At 39.5% G+C, this 22,564-nt stretch overlaps 1 protein-coding gene across 3 annotated transcripts in view; it reads left to right on the forward strand.

Moving 5' to 3' along the window:
- Nucleotides 1-22,564, forward strand: part of SORCS2 (sortilin related VPS10 domain containing receptor 2) — a 1,276,597-nt gene that overhangs the window by 1,100,172 nt on the left and 153,861 nt on the right. For all 3 annotated transcript variants that reach the window (XM_069070295.1, XM_069070289.1, XM_069070305.1), the window contains exons 9-10: nt 4,282-4,461; nt 12,681-12,827. In XM_069070295.1, coding sequence (XP_068926396.1) covers nt 4,282-4,461; nt 12,681-12,827 — 327 coding nt within the window. The remainder of the gene's footprint in view (nt 1-4,281; nt 4,462-12,680; nt 12,828-22,564) is intronic.

Here is a 22,564-nt window from a genome sequence, read left to right on the forward strand (position 1 = left end):
AGAGAGAGAGAGAGAGAGAATTTTCTTCACTACAGCCCTTAAAAGACAACACCCACATTTTTTGCATGATAAAAATAAGATGTAGAAAAGCTAAATGTCTTGTCCAAGGCCACACAACTCATGAACAACAAAGTGGAAAGTCATCCCCAGGCTTTCCAATTCTGAGATGGCTGTGATCACCAGGGTCACCTATGTCCTCTCAGTAGCTGTTTTCTAGGTATCGAGTCATGCATAACTGAAAGCTGAAAGCCTTTGCCAAGGCTTGTCAGTTCTGCCTCTGCAAGTTTCTCATACATCCCCTTCTCTCCACTCACTCAGATGGCTATCTTATTCAGCTGTAACCTGGACTTTTGGATAACCTCTAGTTCAGCCTCCCTGCCTTAACACTCTCCCTTGCCCAGTTCATCCTCCACACAACTACCAAAACGATTATTCTAAAGAAAGATCTGACCATGCACTTGCCTGTGTAATCAGATATGGTAGCTCCCTCCTTAGTACCTCTATGATCAAATACAAGTTATTTGTTGGATATTTAAAGCCTTTTATAACCCAGCCCCAACCTACCCTTCCAGCCTTGTTCCCTTATGTGTCTGTCCTCTGGGAATCTGGCTAAATTAGCTTTCTTACTATTCTTCTCTTATGGAATTCCATCTCTCCCCACCTTTTTTTTTTTAAATCTCTGCATGGATTGTCCTCTATGGGGACTAGAATGCTTTGTCTGCTCTGCTCTGCTGCCTCCTCAAATCCCTACCTTCCTTCAAAACCCTCAAATGCCATCTCCTGTGTAAGGTCTTTTCTATTTCCCCTTGTCACTAATGTTTCCCCACCATATACTTATGTACATATATGATATGTATATTGTACATATATCATCTCCAGAAGAATCTAAATTCCAAGATGGCAGCTGTTGTATCATTTGTGTCACCTAGCATATAAATCCACTGCTGAATCAAATCACTGATTTCATGAGGGAAAGGGATTCTTCTTACTCTGGTTAATACAAAAGGGCAGAATTGAGACCAAGGGGTGGAAGTTCTAACTCCTGTCTTCTTCTAAGCCTTCTCTGACTACACCAGCCCACCTCACAAGTGATCTCTCTTTCCTCTCAACATTTGCATTAGGCTTAGAGATAAGAATTTGACAACCTAAATCTAAGTTCAAGCCCAACTTTGCTCTCTTATGTGTATATATGTATATACAGAGGGAGACAAAGAGACAAAGAGACAGAGAGAAAGCACGTTATAATGGCTACCTCAATATTATCTCTAGAATCAAATACAAATTGTTAGACCTATTCACAAAGGCTTTAAATGTCCAACAAATAATTTGCCTTTAATCTTAGAGATAATATGGAAAGAGCTATTATACAGTCATATCCATATATATAATACATAACCACTATACATAAAATACATATATTAAACGTACATGTATTATATAAAGAGAGATGCTAAACTAAATGCAGTGTATTAACTTAGAAAAAAAATCACAAATTGACATTAGATTGTATTGTATTTTTATTCATTTTGTTAAACATTTCCAGGCTACATTTTAATCCGGTCTGGTCCACAATGTAAAGTTCTAATGCTGCTGACCAGTAAGCAGCCACCAGTTTGATAGTTAGGATCTCTATCATTCATTTGACACTTTTGTCTTCTAGATTATGTTTCCGTGTGTGTGTGTGTGTGTGTGTGTGTACATATATATATTCATGACAGTGTCTTATAGATATTTTTATTGCCCTAAATGACTAACGCCTATATGTCTTGAACTTGGTTGGTGATCAGTTGGCATCTGGTTATCGATTCAAACTAGATAAAGGAGCTCTGTAACCTAACAATATAGGCCTCCTGCTCCTGCTGCAGACGGCTGGTCCTTCAGTGAGGTAACAGCTTGTCAGTTCTTAACCTTTCATAGCAGATTTTAAATTCTGCCTTGCACCTGGTTTTTGTTTTGGTTGTTTGGATCAGATGATTCCCTTTTTCATAAATAATACAGAATCTTGGCACTTTGATCACTGTTCACTAGTATCATAGAGCTCATATACTGTTTCTTCCGCCAACACTTGCCTGATCTCTCCTCCTAAGTTTCATCTTCTTTATAATGACCTTGTTACATGTTGGCATTAAAGGACACTTGGCTTAGACCTCCTGATAGACTTATCAGGGGTTACTTTGTATTACAACTTTGTGTACCCCCAAATTGAGGGGTCAGAGGACCTACCTCAAAATCTGTAATCTGAGAGAGGCAGCCTGATGGAACGGTTTTCTTGTGTTCCTCTGGGTTCTCTCCATTGATTACTTGCCCTAAATTAGGCCACTAGATATCACTGAGCATGACTTTTGTCATTCCAGCCTCCCATAGGAGTGCCTTCAGGGATTTAGGACCTGATCTTACCATTCTCAGCTTTTATAAATGGTCAGCAACAGAAACTTGCATTTACAAAACTGTCTCTGCATCTTTTGTGAAGACAATTGGCATTGTCTTCTCTGCTTTTGTCATTGCTCAGTGGTATCTGACTTTTTCTAACCCCATTTGGGATTTTCTTGGCAAAGATACTGGAGTGATTTGCCATTACCTACTCCCACTCATTTTACTGATGAAGACACTGAGGCAAACAGTGCTAAGTTATTTACTAAGCTATTAAATATCTGAGGCTGGATATGAACTTGGGAAGAATAGTCTTCCTGACTCCAAGCCTACACTTTGTCTTTTGCCACCTAACTGCATTGCCTTGGGCCTCTATTATAAGCATGTCTGCCATAAACTCCTCTTTGAATCCAGTTCCTAGGCTGTTCCCTTTACCTGGAGGGCTCTTCCCCCTCTCTGCCTGTTCACACTCTAAGGTCCTGCCCACACGATGCCATAATACCATAAGGATATCAAAATATAAAAGGTGTTGTAGTGGGAAGAATATTGTATTGGGAGTTAGGACACATGATTTTCCTGGGTTTGAATCCCAATTCTGTTTATTACTGCCTCTGTGATTTTTGTTATGTCACAATCTTTCTGGGCCTATTTCTTCATATATCACAGGGGATAATGTTAAAAGGAAAATTTGTTGTTCAGGCTTTCAACCTGATTAGTGAAGCAAAAATCAGGACAAAGAGTTTATTACAATATATCAAGACAGCAACACATTGTTGGACTGATCACTGGAGATCAGCAAGGGATTCAAGATGAAGCCAGTTTTTACTGATTACTTTCATAATGAAATAAAGACAATTAAGATAGGCCCAAGTCAGCAAAAGGGGATGGGCTAATTCATCTCAGTTCCTCCCAAATTGTCTATATGTGATGTTTAACCAGTACAAACATCACAGGCAAGGGTACCTGATGAATATCAACTAATACAAAAGCTGGGGCCTGGATGACACCTTCCCCACTAGAGCTTTCCCCAACATCCATCTACAAGCAGGACTGAAAACAACAGCTGAATGAGTCAGTATATCTTTCAGTAATAACACTGTATTCTGGTTCTGAATGCATTGAGTCCCCAAAGCTAGAAGGCTCTTTACCACCTCTGACCTCTCAGCTCTGTGTACATACCAAATTCTAGTTGGCATCTTACTTATCTATGCATATGACTTTTTTAATCTGAACTTTTCATTTCATTGGCATGAGATATTCCCAGGGAAGGATGTTTCACTAACAATGCAGGTTAGAATTTGCACTGTGACTTATAGATGGAGTTGCCTAGGCACAGGTTAAGTGGCTCGTCCCAGGTCATACAGTAGTCTTCAAAGGTAAAACTTGAATGTACGTCTTTCAGACTCTGATGCTATCTTTGTTTCATTTCCCCCATAGTTCAAGATGCTAAGAAATTTGAGGGTAGGAACTATGTCTTATTAAACCTTGCATCTATCCCAAGGATGTAACCCATTGGACTGCACATCCTAGGCACCCATAAAATATTTTCTTAGTGTTGAATAACGCAAACACGATTGTCTCTCCAGATGAATGTGTTTCCTTCCTTTAATCAGACAAATGAGAACTACCTAATTCAATGTGTTTCCTTTTTTGCCTCAACTGCCAGAAAGCTCTGGGCTAAATTCCATGCTCAGCTGTAGTAGCTAACTCATCCCAGGTGCCTGGTAACATCAACTTCCCTGCTCCTTTTAATTAAATTTGTTCCGTTTATATTGTCCTGTTTTATATTGTGTTAGATTTTACAGGCTGCTTGCAAGCTTTTTGGAAGTAGGTGGTTTAAAAATACTAGATAAATAAATACAAGTATGCATCTGAAATATATCAACTCAGTTTCCATTTCTTTTCTGGCAGGACTTGCAGATTATCAGCACTGATGAAAATGAGGTATTTGTAGCTGTCCAAGAATGGTACCAAACAGACACGTACAACCTTTACCAGTCAGACCCACAGGGTATATACTATTCAATTGTGCTTGAGAACGTAAGAAGCACGAAGCAACCGGAAGAAAATGTCCTGATTGATATCCTGGAGGTATACTACCATACACTTGTCAACGTCTTTGTTTTCTGTCTGGAACCTGTGTGATCTTGGGCTAATCACGACCTCTCTGGACCTGTTTTGTCAAATATAAAATGGGTTATAAGTCCCTTCAAGGGCTAGATGGATACTCCATGACCCTGTGCTTACTGCATTAAATAGCAAGTATGAAAAAATGACATAGTGTTTACCCTCAAGGAACTTCCAATTTAGTAAGAGTATTCAGCAAGCATAAAAATCAGTGTTATGCAAGGGAGAGGCATGGAAGCAAAAGAGAAGTCTAGAAAAAGTACTCTTGGAAAATTTGGAGAGGAGGTATAATTTTCTGCTGAGAGAGGCAAAGATGGCTTCAGAAGAAAGTGGCACCTGAAATGACTCTTAAAAGGAAAAAAAGAAGGAAGATAAATAGTCAGATATAGGGAAGAAGGGCATTCTACAAAATAGGTGATGGTCAAATGAATGCACAGAGACAGAAGAGTGGGACAAGATTGGAAAATAACTAATACTCCAATTTGACTGCAATGTAGAAAGTACAGAGGGGAAAATGGAAAGGTAGGTTAGAGTCAGATTATGAAAGGCCTTGAATGCCATGGTAAGTAATTTGTATTTTATCTGAAAAGCAAAAGAGAATCACTAAATGATTTTCAGAAAGGGAATGATGTGGTCAAATCTGTTCACTTAGAAGGTTATTTTGACCCTTCTGTGAAGGATAAACTAAAAAGGAGAGACAGGGAGCTAGGGAAACAAGAGAGAGAAGGTTCCTACTAACCTGGCCAAAAGTCTATAAGGTTCTAATTGGGTCTTGAATTAAATTCATTTTGTTTTGATGTATTTTCATTGCTATTCCAAGTGATATTTTCAAATGTATAAAATGAAATATTCATTACAAAGGAAGCCATTTTTACTGAAATACAGTAACCAATATATTTTTAAATGCCAAAATCTACAAACCTGAGGCGCCCTAGATTATTCCTTATATTGAAGTCTACCAAAGACTCCAAACAGCAGAAAAGCCTTAGGCTACCTCTGCACAACATTGACCTGGTATGATTTTAGTCCCTTGAGGCAGTGAGCTGTGCACAATCCAGGGGAGCAAATCATTTTGTTAGCTAAGCCAAAAGACCTGAGTTCAAATACAATCTCTGTTACTTGCTACACATCAGGCAAGTCATTCTCCCTGGGCCTCATTTGTGTCATGCGAATAAGGGGACAAGATCTCAAAGCCCTTTCAGCTATAACTCTTCTGGTTATGTGACATTTTCTTGGTAATAAAGGTAGCTCAAGCAGCACTTGGCACCACCTCATTTACTCTCTGGAGAACACATTCACACATTTATGTTCAATCTCTCAAATATTTCAGCCATAACTGCTTTACCTCAGAAACTAATGAATGTAACAATTTGTTTATGTTCAGGACATTCAGAACTGGTATGACATATTTATGGTCCTTAGGCGAGGTTTAAAAATTGTACCCCCGTTATTTGAAAATGATGCCCTTGTCTGTTCCCATTCTGCCAAGGATTTTAAGTCACACGTGACATTTCTTTAAAAAAAAATTTTGTTGATGTTCTTTTTTGTACATTGCTGTAGCTACCCAAGGGCAGCTGGTGACACAGTGGATATAGTGCCAGGCCTGGAATCATGAAGGCTTATCTTCATGAGTTCAAATCTGGCCTGAGACATTTACTAGCTATGTGACCCTGGGAAAATCACTTAACCCTGCTTGCCTCTGTTTCATCATCTGTAAAATGAGCTGGAGAAGGAAATGGCAAAGCCCTCCAGTATCTTTGCCAAGAAAACCCCAAATGGGGTCATGAAGAGTGGGACACTACTGAAAAACATGACTGAACAACAACTCCTCAATGGTCTTCCCAAAGGAGAATGATCTCTTACAACAAATAATTAAAACTAAGCAAAACAAATCATCCCGCTGGTCATGTGTGACACCTCATTGGAAGGAGCACTGAATTTAGAATTAGAGGATGTGGGTTCTCAATCTTCATGTGACCTTGGAGAATTCACTCCGTCTCCCTCAGCCTCTGTTTCCTTATCTGTGAAATGAGGGAGTTGGACAGCATGGCCTCTAGCTTCCTTCCACTTCTAAATCCACAGTCCTATGATCCTTACCATCCACTGAGAGGAGATTGCTTGCTTTATCAATAATTTGCTCAAATCACAAATAAGTTACTTGATTGTTCTGCCATTTTCCTTAATATCATTGTGGTCGTTGTACAAATTACCCTCCTAGTTCTTTTCACTTCTATTTCAGGCCATGGAATTCTATCCAAGTTTCCCTGAATCCTTCATTTTCAGCATTTCTTCAGGCTCAGTAATAACTCATTATACATTCATACATCTCAATTTGTGCAGACATACTCCAATCAGTAGGCATCTACTTTATTTCTAGTATTTGCTACCATAAAAGCACTACTCTAAATGTCTTATTTTGATTGTAGGCACTATCCTTCTGTCTTTGACTTCCGTGGGATAGTGTTATTGCAAACAAAGGTAGCTTGGAAAGTTTTCTATCCAGTGGGAGATGGGAAAAGTCTGAAGGGAAAGATTGACTCAAAATATGCATCAGTTTATGTCACATTGTACCAGTGTTCTTTGTCTACTCACCCATTTCTCCAATACCACTTGACTGCTGAATTAAATGGGATGCATAGTTTGGTGTTGTTTTTATTTTTTTTTAGCAAAATGTCAGATTATTTTCAAGAGTGGCTGAACTAATTCACAGTTCTATCATGTTGTGCATTCATACGTTCATCCATCCACACACAGCCTCTCCAACATTTGCCTTTTCTCACCATTTGTCATCTTTGTTCATTTGAAGGGTACAAGATAACACTTGAGAGGTCTGGATTTTTTTTAAATGTATACCTATTATTAATGATCTAAGGCTTTCTCTCAAATATTTGTTCATACTTTGCATTTCTGCTTTTGAAAACTCTCTGTCCCTATTGTTTGTTCACGTCATTGTTTGGCCAATGATTTTTGTTCTTATATAAATTATCATTACTTCTCTACATATCAAATCCTTGGATGTATCAAAGCTTTATCAAAGATATTTTCTTTGAAATTTATCCCAAATACTAGCTTCTTTCCTTGCTCTAACTGTACTGATTTTGTTTCTACAGAAACTTCTTAAAATTTTGTATGATTAATTTTTTTTCATCTTTCCTAATTACCCTTATACTTTTCTTGGTTAAGAATTTTCCCCCTAGCCATAGCTGCAAAAGGTATTTCCTTCTATTTGCCACTAAATTTGTTGTAGTGTGGTCTTTTCTATTTACATCTCCTATATATCTATTTAGAGCTTATTGTGGTATGTGATTTGTACCAAATTGCTTTCCAGTTTAAACAGAAATTCCTGTTGAATGGGGAGCAATCTTAGCCTAGTAGTTTCTGTTCATTGAACACTAGACTACTAATTTTGCTTGCTTCAGTGTTTCTACAGCATGACATTCCAAAATCTATCTACACATGTGAGAAAGCAGAATAACCTGGCTTTCAAAATATTTTTTAAAATGTACTAAAATTTCTGCTGTTCTTGTATCTTCTCTATGTGATGTACCTTAAACAACTGCTTGCCTGACCTACCCCTAGTTTTGCCTCTAGATCCATTTACAGAAATTGCTGGAAAGTCCTGGTTTTTATAGCTAGGATCCTCATGGTCTGGAGATAAGTGAATCATTAGAGCAAAAATATATTTGTTCTTGCTCATGAAAGTTTTATCTTGGTCTAAGATTCCCAAGATAAGAATTATACTTGAGGAGAACAAAAAATTAAAAAAAAACCATCACCATGACTAGAATCTCCTACCACAATGACTCTAATGTTACATTGCTCTCTTTTTTTTTTTTTTTGCCACTGACTGTCCAATTCAGATTTCTGTGCAATACTGATCAATAGGTTTTCCCAAAATATCCCAGTCTAATTCATCATGCTATTCTTGGCTTACAAAATTTGACTGCTGTATGTCAGGCAGAAGTGCTGCCTCTATCAACTAGACACATCCCCCAATCACCTACCAAACACACACACACACACACACACACACACACACACACACACACACCAGCACCACCACCACCACACTGCCCCACATACACTCCAGCCCACCAATTATTCAAAGCCATCTCTTGGACACAGTCAAGGTATCCACAATTCCATAGATTCCAAGATTATTGAAAACAAAAAATAGTTCAGACAGCTTTCTATATAGTGGGAGATGGGGAAAGTCTGAAGGGAAATATTGGCTAAAATGTGCATCCATTTGCGACACATTGAACCATTGTTCTTTGTCTATTCACCCATTTCTTCAACACTAAACAATTAAGATTTAAAACTTGCTCTTTTTTTCTAACTTATTCCATCCCTATCTATAATCCCAAGGTACCGTTGGGAATTCCTGAGTATGATCTTTCTATGGTCTCTAATACTATAGGATTTTCAGTAGTAGGTATAGCTACTTTTAAAAAAAGTCATTTTATTAATCCACACAAGAAAAACCAAATGGATGAAAAATCCAAATGGTTCAGATTATAATATATAGTCAGATTGATAGATCATTCACTATTTCATGGATAGGTATTAGAAATATAAGTGAGCTGGGTCCAGAGGTGAACAGGAAGAGGTTATAGGACTGGATTTCATTTGGAGAATTGTGAAGTATTTCCAATGATTCCAATCTGCAAAGATCTATATCTTTGGCATTTTCCTTATGATTCTTATGTCAATTAATGATGATGAGGATGATACCTAATTTATATAGTGCTTACTATGTGCCACTCAATATGCTAAGTGCTTTACAATTATTATTTAATCCTCACAACAACCCTGGGAGATAATCATTCCCATTTTCCAGATGAAGAAACGAACAAATGGAGGTCAATGACTTGCCCAGAGCCACATATCTAGGAAGTATCTGAAACTGGATTTGAATGCAGGCCTTCCTAACTCCAAGCCCAGAATTATATCCATTGTGTGACTCAGCTGCTCTAGTCAGGGAGCACAAAATCTCAAAAGAATCTAAATGGCCGGGACCCAAAAGAACAATTAAAATGTATAGTGGATATAGATAGGCTCTAATATATTACAGATGATGACTTATGAATAAAAAAAAACAGGCAAAACCTGATCAAAACAAAATGAAATGTGTCAATGGATAAGGCTTATATCCATCTCAGTCTTCATTTCACTGATATTTCCATGAAATGCTAAAAAGGCACTGGGTAGCTCTTCCATGAAGGATGACCACTTGATCATCAACTAGATCCTTAGGCCATCATCTTGTAACACCGCTGCTAATATTTCTATATATAGAAATGTCTTTTCTATTCATGCCCTTACCATGAAAGCAAGGAGAGCACTCAGTCATCACGAACTCTGCCCAGCACCATGGTGCTCCTCAGACCCTAGCCTTGGCATAGGACTAATATGGCCACCTGAATCACTCCACCTTAGCACAGCTGTGACACTTTTTCACACCATACCTATCCATTGGGGTTTTGGGGGAGAGAAGTCCTTTGTAACCATAAAATCTTATGCAAATTTGAAAGACAAAAACTATCTATAAGTATTATAAACCCCTAAGATCCCAAGAAAGATGACCAAGGGGCGGCCAGGTAGCACAGCGAGTAAGAGCACCGGCTCCAGTGTCAGAACAACCTGGAGATTGAATCCCGGGCTCAGACACTTAGCACCCACCCAGAAACACCTGGCTGTGTAACCTTGAGCAAGTTACTTAACCCCAATTGCTTAGGGGCGGCCAGGTGGCTCAGCGAGTAAGAGCACTGGCTCCAGTGTCGGGATGACCTGGATCAAATCCGGGCTCAGATACTCAGCACCACACCTAGAAATAACTGGCTGTGTAACCTTGAGCAAGTTGCTTAACCCTGATTGCTTTTAAAAAAAAAAAAAAGATGACCAAAAAATTGCCACCATGGGGCAATGGCCAGTAAGGCATATTGGCTTAATATTTACTTGGGATATTATTCTCCAAATGATTATTATTTGCTGAAGGCATTCACTTAGTCCTGATGAGATCCTGGTTCTATCATGCTAAGTACAGAGAGATCTCCCTGCAGAGAATACTGACACTTTAAAAGGTATCAAGAAGAAACACAACGAGCTGATATTCCCATGTGTCAACTGCCCTTAACTAGGTTTGGAGTCACTTCCACCATGACAGTTCCCTTCTGCTTCCTAATACTGTGATGTCTCTTTTGAAGGCAACAGCAGCAGGTTTCTAATTCAAGGTTCAATAGCTTGTAAAGATGGCACCTCTCCAGAGGGTTCCTCCAGAAATCAAATGCTTTGCTAAAGCAGAAGGAGCGGTGGCCCAGCTCCCATCGGACACTACGGGTTCATCATTTGTCAGGGATGACAAGTGGAACAAAGTCATTTTAATGGCGCTTTTCTTTTTCTGATATCCACTGTCAGTCATTCCTGTTTTGAGGGGATGTATCTAAAGCTCTTGCTTTAGAGTCAGACAGTCTGGATTCCTAGACCTTTAGGAGACTGTCTGAGAAGTTTCCACTATATGCCTTGGGCAATGAAAGTTGTCATGAAGCTGAGGGACCCCCTCCCCACCTCTACCCAGGCCCATTATAACCATGATACTTTAAAATGAGCATACAATGAAAACAGTGCTGGAATATTCTTGGGCAAACTAGCCATGGATATTCTATCAGAGCTAACGTGGGAGGAGAGAGTGAAGAAGGAACCAGGTGAGGATCTTTTATAGAAGAAAAAAAAATTTGAAGCACCTACCATGAGAACACTAGCTAGGTACTGCATTGGATAGAATGCTGGGCTAGGAGACAGGAAGCCATGAGTTCAAATCCAGCCTCAGACACTTACTAGCTCGGTGACCTTGGGCAAATCATTTAACCTCTGTGTGTCTTTAGTTTCTTCAGTTGTAAACTGGGGATCATAAAAGCACGTACCTTTCCAGGATCAAATGAGATAATATCTGTAAAACCATTTTGCCCAGTGCTTGGCTCATAGTAAGCACCATATAAATGCTACCTATCATCTTCATCATCATCATTGCTGCTGTATGTGACTCACTATATTTGAAGCTAGGAGGAAAGAAAGAAAAGATCTACATGGTCCCTGAACCAAAGTCTGATCAGACAATGAGAACTAGCAGCCCATAGGTAGGCATCAGGGTTGGCACTGTAAGGAGTGGTACACATGATGAGCGCTTCAAAGGCATGAAGGAGAAACTGCTATGTGAGGTTCAAGAGGGAAAGGCATGCTATCTTGAATAATTGGGATGGCCTTCTCCAGAAGGTGTGTTTTGAGTTGGGTTATAAAGGATGAATACAGGTAGCCACAGCCCATCAGTGCCAATAGGTGGAAATTAGCCCAACAGACCCCACCAACAGCAACAAAAGATGTCAGAAATGGACTGCATTAGGTACATTTGGAGCCTGAATAAAAGGACTGGCATTGTCAGGAATGCAGCTATCCCTGTATTTTGATCTTAACTGGTTCTGAATCTCAGCTCTGACAGTTTCCTGTCAGATATAGGAGTTCCATCCCACAAAAGAGTCCTATCCCTGTGTAGAAGAGGGTCAACCATTTTATAGGAAGGGAGGCCCAATCCCATGTCCTCACATCTGATTGGCTTCTCATCTCTGATGTCTCTGCCTGGTAAGTGTCATTTAGCTAGAAAGGGTGGCCTATCTGAGAGGGGATTCTCTATTGATTAAGGAACTCTAGCAAAGGTACAAGATGGGGAAAGCAGGAAGGTTAAAATGTTTCCAGAATAATCGTGAGGATCAAATTAGATCACATTTGTAAAGTGTTTAGCACAATGACTGGCACATAGTAGGCAGCATTTGAATGCTTCTTCCCTCTTCCCCCATCCCAAGGTATATGGCAAATGTTTATTGAGCAGATGGAGGAATGAATGCATGAATATGTTAACGAATGAATGGATGGACTGCTGGTGTAGGTGCATTTTTCTAGCTGTGCTTGAGTACATACTTGCATTTATACCGTGGAAGAGAAGTCCAGCATCTAATTGAGTTTTTTTATTGCCTTTCCCTGACCCTTGGGGACTTGAAGGAGAATGAGGAAGAGCAATTTCAGCCATAAATCACTGTGGGCAAAAGGGCAGCAACATTGGAAACAGCCCAAGCATTTGAATGGGCGATTCGAAGAGCACGTTCTTCATTCTTGTCTTGTTTCTGTCACAGGTCAGAGGTGTAAAAGGAGTCTTCCTGGCCAACCAAAAGATTGATGGAAAGGTCACAACACTGATAACTTACAACAAAGGCCGAGACTGGGATTATCTGACTCCCCCTGCCACTGATATGAATGGCAAACCCACCAACTGCAAGCCCGTAAGTGCCCCGGGCCATTATTTGTTTGTTCTGTCCACTGTGTTACCATGGGTGACCTGGGATTCCCTCTGTGTGGATCCCCACCTCCACTTCCAATTTTCATCCCTCTGCACTTTCTCATCCTGAGCCATTCTTGTCCAGGATTTTCCAAAAATCTATCCAATGTACTGGAGACCTATTGAATTCCCACCCATGCTTTAAACATTGATTGAATCACCACCCAATCCAAGGAGCTTTCCCTGACACCACAAGTGTTTTTGCAGCTATCTAAAGTACTTGGAATAATGAGTTCATAAAGATGCCCTCTGGTCCAAGCTCCTTACTCTTCAAATATGGAAGATACAGCCCACAAAGATGAATGTTATATGAGATGTGATAGAGACTTATCCCTTGAGTTATCAATCTGTCATCTACTCATTCCCATGGACACCTCTCCTTCTGACTGTGTCAGAGTCAGAACTTGAACCCAGAATTCTTAGGCTAGCTTTCTATCTTCTCTAACTTGATGACACTCATAAGTAACAATACCGGGTACTATGCAATAAGTGGGAAAAGTCTTCACACTGTAATGAAAAGCATATGGAAAGCAGACAGGTCTCATAGAAGTGACTAAGATAGTACTTATTCCCTTCCCAATTACCAGCTCTGTCACTGACTGGCTAGATGACTTTGACAAATCATTTCCTCTTTCTGCTTCACTTTATACTTCTGCAAAATGATGAGAAGAAAGTATTCATGCTCTGAGATCCTTTCTAGTCTTGGATCTATGACCCTAGTGTAACCAAGTCACTTCCCTGCTATATGCCTCAGTTTCCCCTTTTGAAAAATATGGGCTGTAATTTCACATCAAACTCTAAAAGGCTAGGACTCTGTGTCAAATGAGAGATAGACACTAAAGGAATATAGTAGTTCTGGTGTTTAACTTTTGAGTCAATTTCTCCATCAAGAACCATAGGAATTTAGTGCTAAAGGAATTTAGGAGAAGGGTATGCTTATTTACAGGCAGCCGGTTAACTCAGTGGATAGAGTGCCAGGCCTGAAGTCTGGAAGACCTGAGTTCAAATCTGGCCTCAGACACTTCCTAGCTGTGTGAATCCTGTTTGCCTCAGACCCTCATCTGTAAAATGAGCTAGAAAGGGAAATGGTGAACCACTCTGGTATCTCTGCCAAGAAAACCCCAAATAGGGTCATGAAGTGCTGGACACAACTTTACAACAACAACAAATGCTCATTTACAACCAGAGGGGTCAGAGCAGGGGGCTTCATGGAAAATGGGGCATTCGTGCCAGTCAAGTGAATGAAGCTCTCCTTTTCACAGAGTGTAGTCAATAGGCAATTGCTTGAAAATTGCTAAATTCTGTTAGTGCCTTAACGAAGATTTTAAAAACCGCATGTGGCCGTCTCTGGCTGACATATGCATTCTAGAACTGCTGTTTAACCTCTATGTCAGTTTCCCCATTGAGAGCCACAGGCTAGTAACATCTGCCTCTTTACATTGAAAATTAATTATTTCCTATTTGCTAAAAATCGAAAGGTCCTCCAAGAACAGAGATGCTACAAAAGGGCTACTATTACAGTTTATTGTTGTTATTATAGAAGTGAAACCAGATGAGTCTGTCAAAGTAAGTTTTTCGCTAAGAATAGGGTTTGTCTAGGCAAAAAATTTGCCTGCAATTATACAGCCCACTGAGGAGAGAATCTCTGAAAGATTTATGTCTTTGCCTTAAGATAATAAAAATAGGAGAAAATTGTTGAAGTGTATCATCTAACTAAGGTATATGGGTAGGCAAATTGAGCACAAAAGAAATGTTATAATGTACATGAAAAATCAATTGAGCACAAAGGATATAAAACTAAAATTGAGCAGCAGCCACTGGGCCCATATTGACATAATAGATGTTTTCACTGAGGGCAGAAACAACATGGTGAAGGAAAATGGTAAGATTTCAATGAAAGACTCTCTTGGTTGAAAGGGAGCTCAGAGGTCAGCTGGAACAATTTCTATCAGTACGGGAAGCCCTCTCATAACATCAGAAACAGAGAGTCAGCCATGCTCAATTTGAGTACGTCTGATTGTGGGCAGCTCACTACCAATGAAGGAAACCTATTTCTTTCTTTGACAGCTCTTACTGGGACAAATAAAATTTCCATCGGATAGGGAACATCTTGAGAGCAGAGACTATTTGTTTTTACCTTTTGTGTTTAGTACAGTGCCTAGCACACAGTAGGCTCTTGATAAATGTAGTTTACTGTATATTGTTTTGAATCAATTGATGTGAAAGCAGTATGGAATAAGAGAAATATAAGGTCTGAAGGCAGAAGGCCTGACTTCATATCCTGACTCATGTTTACCTAGTTTTGTGATTTAGGGCATGTTAATTCCTTTTTCTGGGTCTTGGTTTCCCTATCTATAGACTGGCAATCATAAATTTAGAGATTGAACAGACTTTAGAGGCTACCTACTGCAACCCCACATTTTACTAAAGAGTAAATGGAGGGCAAGGAGAGTAGTTGACTTACCCAAGGTCACAAAGGGATTAAGTAACAGAGCCAGGATTCAAACACAGATCTTTCGACTCAAAATCTAATATTTCCCCTGGTATTATGGCACAAAATAATACTTACTTTATCAACCCTGCAGGGTCATTTTGAAGTTCAAAAACCATAATATTTGTAAAGCACCTTATAAAATGCAAAACTATAGAAATGACAGAAATTATTATCATTATTTTGAATTCAAAGGGAAAACCCATTTAGTGAATTCATCCTCAAAACCAAAATGTAAAACTTGACTACTGGGGCTTGGGGGTTTTTATGGCAGAAAGGGCACTACTAGTTTGGGAGTAGGGCAAATTGAGTTCTAGTCTAAGCTTTATCACTAAGAGGCTGCTTGCCTTAGATGGGTAGTCATCTCCCTTTTCTGAACTTCAATTTCTTCAAAAAGAGGGCCTATAAAAACCCATCCCAGCCCTATTAGTCTATGATTTTGTCACTATCGGGATTAGGGGAAATGGTGGGCATCCTGTTTTAAATGGTATCAGAGAGTCTGTGCTGAAATCATCTTCCTACTTGCAGCATTTAGTTTTATGATGTAATGGTTTGTAGTGAGTTGTAGATATATAAAAAAAGCGCTTGCATATACATGATTCCATTTGATCCCCAGACTGACCCCATGAAATAGATCATTGAGGATGAGGATGAGGATGGTGATGAGGATGATGATGATGATGATGATGATGATGAGGATGAGGATGAGGAGGATGATGATGATGATGATGATGATGATGAGGATGATGAGGATGATGATGAGGATGATGAGGAGGAGGAGGATGATGATGATGATGATGATGATGATGAGGATGATGATGATGATGAGGATGATGATGATGAGGATGAGGATGAGGATGATGATGATGAGGATGTATATTCTCCATTTATATAGCACTTCCCTGTTTACAGAGTTTTCCCAAGAAAGGTGCAGGCATTATGCTATGAGAAATTTGATAAGGCAAAAATCATCTTAATTTCGGGGGAGTGATTTCAGGGTCATTCATAGGAGAGATGATTGAATGAAGTCTGCATACTATAGGCCAGTGAACTTGGCTTTAGTTGCTGATTTAAAAAAAAGTTGTTAAATGGATTATTAAAGGGATGGTTAGTGAGAATCGAGAAAAGGAAAATTATTTCAATGTGCCAAAAGGTTTTATCAAGAGTCAATTATTGCCAGATTAACCCTATTCCCTTTTTTGACAGTGTTACTACATCAGGGAATGTTGTAAATAGAGTTTACCTAGACTGTAGCAAAGCATTCGGCATTTCTGTTATGGTGTGTTTGTGGACAGAATGAACAGATGTGGACTAGAAAATGGTCCTCCAAGGGGGATTCAGAGCAGGTTTGTTCCAGTTATGTTGACTGATTCTAGTGTTTATTCTACTAGCTAAGTTCTACTAGGGCATCTTAATGAGTACTCGGACACAGTCCATGAATATTTAACCATGAAACCAGCAGACCTCATCCCAAGACCCTGAGCAGTTTATTTGTGTGTCTAACAAAAATTGAAAAGATTCAGAGATCAGTTTGAAATTAGGGTTATGTGGATGGTCCAGCTCACGTGAAGAGCTTACCTGGTTCTATTGATTTTCCCAGTCTCTGGTGTCTCCACACCCACCATCAGCAGTCATTTTTTTTAAACCATATTTTCCTTCTTTTCTTCTCTAGACACTTTAATGAGAACTTAGACACAGCACATTAATATTTAATCATACAATCCTACCTCCTCCCAGGACCCCAAGGGAAGAGATGGGAGGGAAGGAGCCGTGGTTTACTCTGCTCTGCCTTCATTCTGTTGGGGGCTAAGGTACCAGGAGAATTGTTTCTCCAAATCAGTCTGACCATTGGTTGAACCTGTAAACAAAGTGCAGCTACAGACAGATGTGCGATATTAATGAGTTCAAAGAGATGGGATGTTTCCCAAAATCAGATACCTATAGATTCTTAAATGGCGAGACAAGACCTGGAAACTCTCCTATAATGTCAGTCCACCATGCTCTCTCTGGAGCTTGACATCTCCATCACTTAACTGGGGATATTAATATTTGCTCTGGACTGGAGAATCTGTGTGATCCAACCTGAAGGGAAAAGAATGAAATTTTCTCATAGGATTCCTGATGCCTATAATGCCTTCAAACACATTTCTGCCATTTATAAGCTTACCCATCCTTTTAGATATAGTTCTATTACTATTCTTCCAGAAAATCTTGTGTGATTTCCTCACCTCCAGAATCCTAGACTCCATTTATCTCTCCTATAAATTCTCATAGTCATTTCTTTATCTCTCATGCACATAAATACACTGAAACAGGTTAGACAATAAAAAACCCATTTAATAAATACTTCTTATTGCCAGAGACTGTGGATACAAAGAAAGAAAATGATACTGTGCCTGTCTTCAAGGAACTTATATTCTATCAGAGTAGTCAACATATACTTATGAAATGAACTAATGATGTAATGAAAAATAAAATTTGTTAATTACTTGCTATGTACAGAGCATTGCTCAAAGTGTCAAGGATACACACAGAAAATCAAGACAGTCCAGGCTCTCACAGAGCTCACTTTCTTACAGGGGAGACACATATATAAGTCTGCAAGTCAGACAGATGGGTCCCATAGTCTTTGGGGTGCAGCAGCAAAGCAGATTATAATGTATCTTCCATAACATCATTTTTACTCACGAAATCATGTCCTCATCAATATTGAACCATTCAACTGTGCCAAAGACTTTAGTGGTGGGAGTTTCACCCACCCAGGCAGATACTAGGCTGCATATCCCCAGGAGACCCTTCCCAGGATGATGGATATGGGGGCTGTGCTGGAAGCAGGAAGAGTGAGAGAGGAGAATTGAGGCTTGCTGCTATTTCAAATGAGATATGTATAAAGTATTTTGCAAACCTTAGAGATCCAGGTAATGCTAGCTATTATTACTATGTGCATACCAGATGCATAATAAACATTTTATCTTTGTATGCATCATACCATATCTCCACCCACTATACTCTGAGCTGCTGAAGAATAAGGTACTGGTCCCATTCACCTTTATCTCTCACTCAAGGACTAGCCTGTACTAAATTTTAAATGTGGAATTGAATCAGCATTCATTGGTTCTCCTTCCAAAATTTATGATTTCATCAGTGGAGGTACAGTCCCCGACCCTCACCCCAAGCTGCATTAGACCTATAATTTTAGGGACATTAAAGGCCTTGAGCAAAGTAAGTCTACTAACTCACCTGAAATCCCTTCTGTCAATGCCAAGTCATTGTTTCCACTAGGTGCAATTGAAATATTTTGCCTCAAAGGACAAAGACAAGACTATGCTGACAGTGGGGGCAGCTTATATGCAAAGGGTGGGAAAAAATCTGCTTGGTATGGGGAAAACTTCCTAATAATGAGATCTATATGAAAGTGGAATACGATACCTTGGAAAGTAGTGAGTTCCCCATTAATGAATGTCTTCAAGCAAAGTCTTGAAGAGGATAGTCATGCCTTAGTCTGTCTTCAGACTCTGAGATTCCATACCTCAGAGGGCTCGTGATTTCATCTAGGCAGACTGTTGATTCAGATCACAAGCTGTCTGTCATGCAATAACCCATGAGAATTTTCCAAGACTAAAAAACTGATGTCTGTACATCCCAGCAGATCATGACAGATGACCTTCCCTAGAAGCTTCCCAGCTTGGTAGGATACTCCAGGGCTGGATTTTAGCCTTTGAGAACCTGGAATCCCTTCTACCCCATGATGAGAGAATTGAAATAGAATCCTAGTGATATTCCATCCTTCTCTAAAATGCAAATACATTCTCTGAAAGGCAGCACATTAAAGTATCCTCAGCTATCAGCAGATTAGTAGAGAGCAGGGCCCTGATTTAATAGAATAGGAATGAAGGGATAAGAGGGATCCAGGGCCTGGAGCAACACCAAGGAGTGTAGACCAAGGGTGGGCCACAAGTATGGGAAGAGAACTTGGCTGTTAGTGGGTAGTATCAGGACCCTGTGTGCCTAGGGAGAGAAGAAAGGGCAACAGAAGGGGAGGTGTGTGTGTGAGCTCCTGAAGACTAAAGATTTTTGCCTAGGGCTTTCCCTGACCTTTGTATGGTGAAAGGGCCCAGTAGTCTAATAATTACAGGAGACAGAATGTTAGTAATTATTCTACGCTTGGGTAGTAAATCAAACTTACCAAGATTAAATACTCCCATAGCAGTGCAGCAAATGATACCCTGATTGATAGGGTCAGAATGGGGGAAACCAGGCCATATATCATCCTCCCCACAGAGAAGGTATTGGTGCTGCTTTGAGTCTTTATCCAACACCAACTACACATAAAATCCAGTGCAAGGTTCTTTCTCAGGTTCAAGCTGGAAGAAGCCTTAGAGATCACGAAAATAGATGTCATTTATTTGGTGGAGAAAGAAAATAAGTCCTAGAAAAAGAAAGCAACTTGCCCAAGGTTACATAGAAGGCAAAGGCAGGACTTTCATCCCAGATTCAGTAGCAGAGGCAGGATTTTTTTTCTTTATTTCTTTTCAGAGCCAAAATGCCCCAGTCTTCAAAGCACTTAGAATCTAGGGGGAGAGATAAGCTATAGACATAGTTATATGGCTCCAGTACAAAATAAAACAGAGTAAGGGACATTAGAGTGGGGCAAATAAATCAGTGTGACTGTAGGGGAGGGAGAGACCACTGCTGAGTGGATGAAGGAATTGAATTGGTCTTTGGACAATGAGCAAGATTTCAGCAAGGGGGATAGGAGACAAAGGGGTAGAGTGAGCAGGGGGTGAGACTCCAGGCAAAAGAAGGGATGTAAGAAAGCACAGAAGTAGAAAAGTAGGAGATTTGTTCAGTAGAATAAATATTCTTGTTGGGCTGAAGTGTAAGTCAGGCAGTTGGGAATTATGTACAGTACAGAGGAGGTGTCAAACATGGGATTCGCAGCATTGCAGAATGCACAACAATGAGAAGTGTCATGTGTTTTGTGTTTTCTAAGTCAGCTTGTGACTTTTAGGGATCATTATGTAAAGCTTAGTGGCCATTGTTTCTATGTTCCTTTGACACCAGTGAAGTAGCTTATAGGCAGATGGTGGAAGGCCTAAAATGCTGTGCTGACCTATTTGGGCTTCATCCCATAAGCAACTGGGGACCGTAGAGAAAGGGATTTTGAACAAGGAACCAACATGGTTAAAGAGTATGGCATTGTGGTAAGAGCCTTGAATCAGGAATCAGGAGACTCATTCAGATCCCTGTTCTCCCAATAACTAGTTAGGAGACCTTACATAAATCATTTATTCTGACAGTCTCAGTTTCCTTATTTGCAAATGGAAGGGTCTAGTATACCTGAGGTTTTTTTTTTCAAATGTCTTCTGTTTCTTAGACTGAATTTTATTATAAATATTAAGGTCTATTTAATGAAAAAGTTATATAAAGTATTTTGTACTTCTCACAGGAAAGATAATGTATTAATGTAAAATGCTACCAAGATAAAAATAGTATCGAGAAAGAAACCCAGCTGAGAATTCTGACATACCAATTTAGTAATAATTACCTCCAGGAGGGACTGCATTTCAAGGGAAAGCCACCTTTCCCTATTCAGCGTCTGCATCAAGTCATTTTGTTGTATTGGAATGAACCCTAACATTGCGGTCAACTAAACTCAGCTTAGAATCTGCCTCTGCTACTAACAGCTAACATTTATGTAGCACTTTAATATTTGCAAAGTAACTTAAGTTATTATATATTAATTAAATAATATATATAATAAATATATAATAATAATAATTACTTAAGTAATTATCTCTAAGAAAGTTGCGTTCCTACACTCTAGGCTTCAGTTTCCCAATCTGTAAAATAAAAATGTCAAGCTAGCTGATGATCTCTAAGGGTTCCTTTCAACTAAAATCCTTTCTGTTGCCATTGCCTAATGTCTCCTCCAGATCTAATTGTCTATGTTCGAAAGGCCCTTTGAGTTCTGACATTCTAAATGCTAAGGTCCCTTTCTGGTACAGATTAGTTATCTGGACACTATGGTCCTTTCCCACTCTGAGATTCTGTGAATCTGCGATTCTGTTTTTCAGGTGTATTGGAGAGTCTCTTAAATGTTAACTTCATCATTTTCTCCTTAAGCATCCTCACTATTAATGCCATCTGGTGACTTTTGCTTTATTCATGAGCAATGTTAATGATTAGGCCTATACAGCAAATTACTTACTAGTTAGTTTGGGAATTGTTCGGACCGCTCCTCTCTCCTTATTTCCATTCCCTGCCTCCATGTGATATGGGGAGATGAAGTGGATGGGATGAACCAAGGTGGGTGGAGTATGTTAGCCCACTTGACCCCTGGGATCTCTTACTTTAGTATCTCCCCCAGAAGTTGATAGTGAATGAGATACAGTGGGACTCAAAAATCAATCCAGGAAGGTGAAACAAAATATATAATCGATGAGCGTGTGTTAAATACATGCGAGGTTCCAGGCACTTTGCTAGACTCTGGGGAATACAAAGACAAAAATAAATCTAGCCTAAAGGAGTTGACATTTAGGCATGTGAAGATACCACTAATGATACAAGGCAACATAGGATGAGCTGAGTAAGTGGCAGAAATAGTAAGTCCTATTGGGTTGAGTAGGAGCTATAGAATTTTGGAGCTGGAAGGGACCTTAGGACACAGAATGGCTGAACTAGAAAAGACTTCAGAACACATCAATTCCAACCTCTTCTTGGATAGGAATCTTCTCCACAATATTTTCCCAGAGTACTAATCTAAACTCAGACCTCCAAGGAGAGAAAACTCTCTACCTCTTGAGACATTTCATTCCATTTTTAGATAACTCTAATTATTAGTAAATTATTTTTCCTAGTTCTTCCCTCTAGGGTTAAGAACAAGAGAATTCATCTCCCACAAGACAGCCCTTCAAATACTTAAAGATAGCTATCATGCTCCCCAATGTCTCCTCTAGGCACAAAAACCTCACTTCTGGTAACTAGTCCCCTCCTCTCCATAAAATGTATGTCACTTTGTTAATATTCTTAACATAGTACTACAGATATAGGGTTATGGAAATGATATTAGAACACACAATATAAGAGCTGGGAGGGACTTTGGAACATAGGGTGTTAGAGCTGGGAGGGACTTTAGAAGATAGGGTGTTAGAGCTGGAAGGGACTTTAGAACATGGGGTGTTAGAGCT

Source organism: Petaurus breviceps, unplaced genomic scaffold (genome assembly GCF_028583685.1).
Source record: "Petaurus breviceps papuanus isolate PSGF00001 unplaced genomic scaffold, PetGlider_PUasm1.0 140, whole genome shotgun sequence".
NCBI lineage: Eukaryota > Metazoa > Chordata > Mammalia > Diprotodontia > Petauridae > Petaurus > Petaurus breviceps.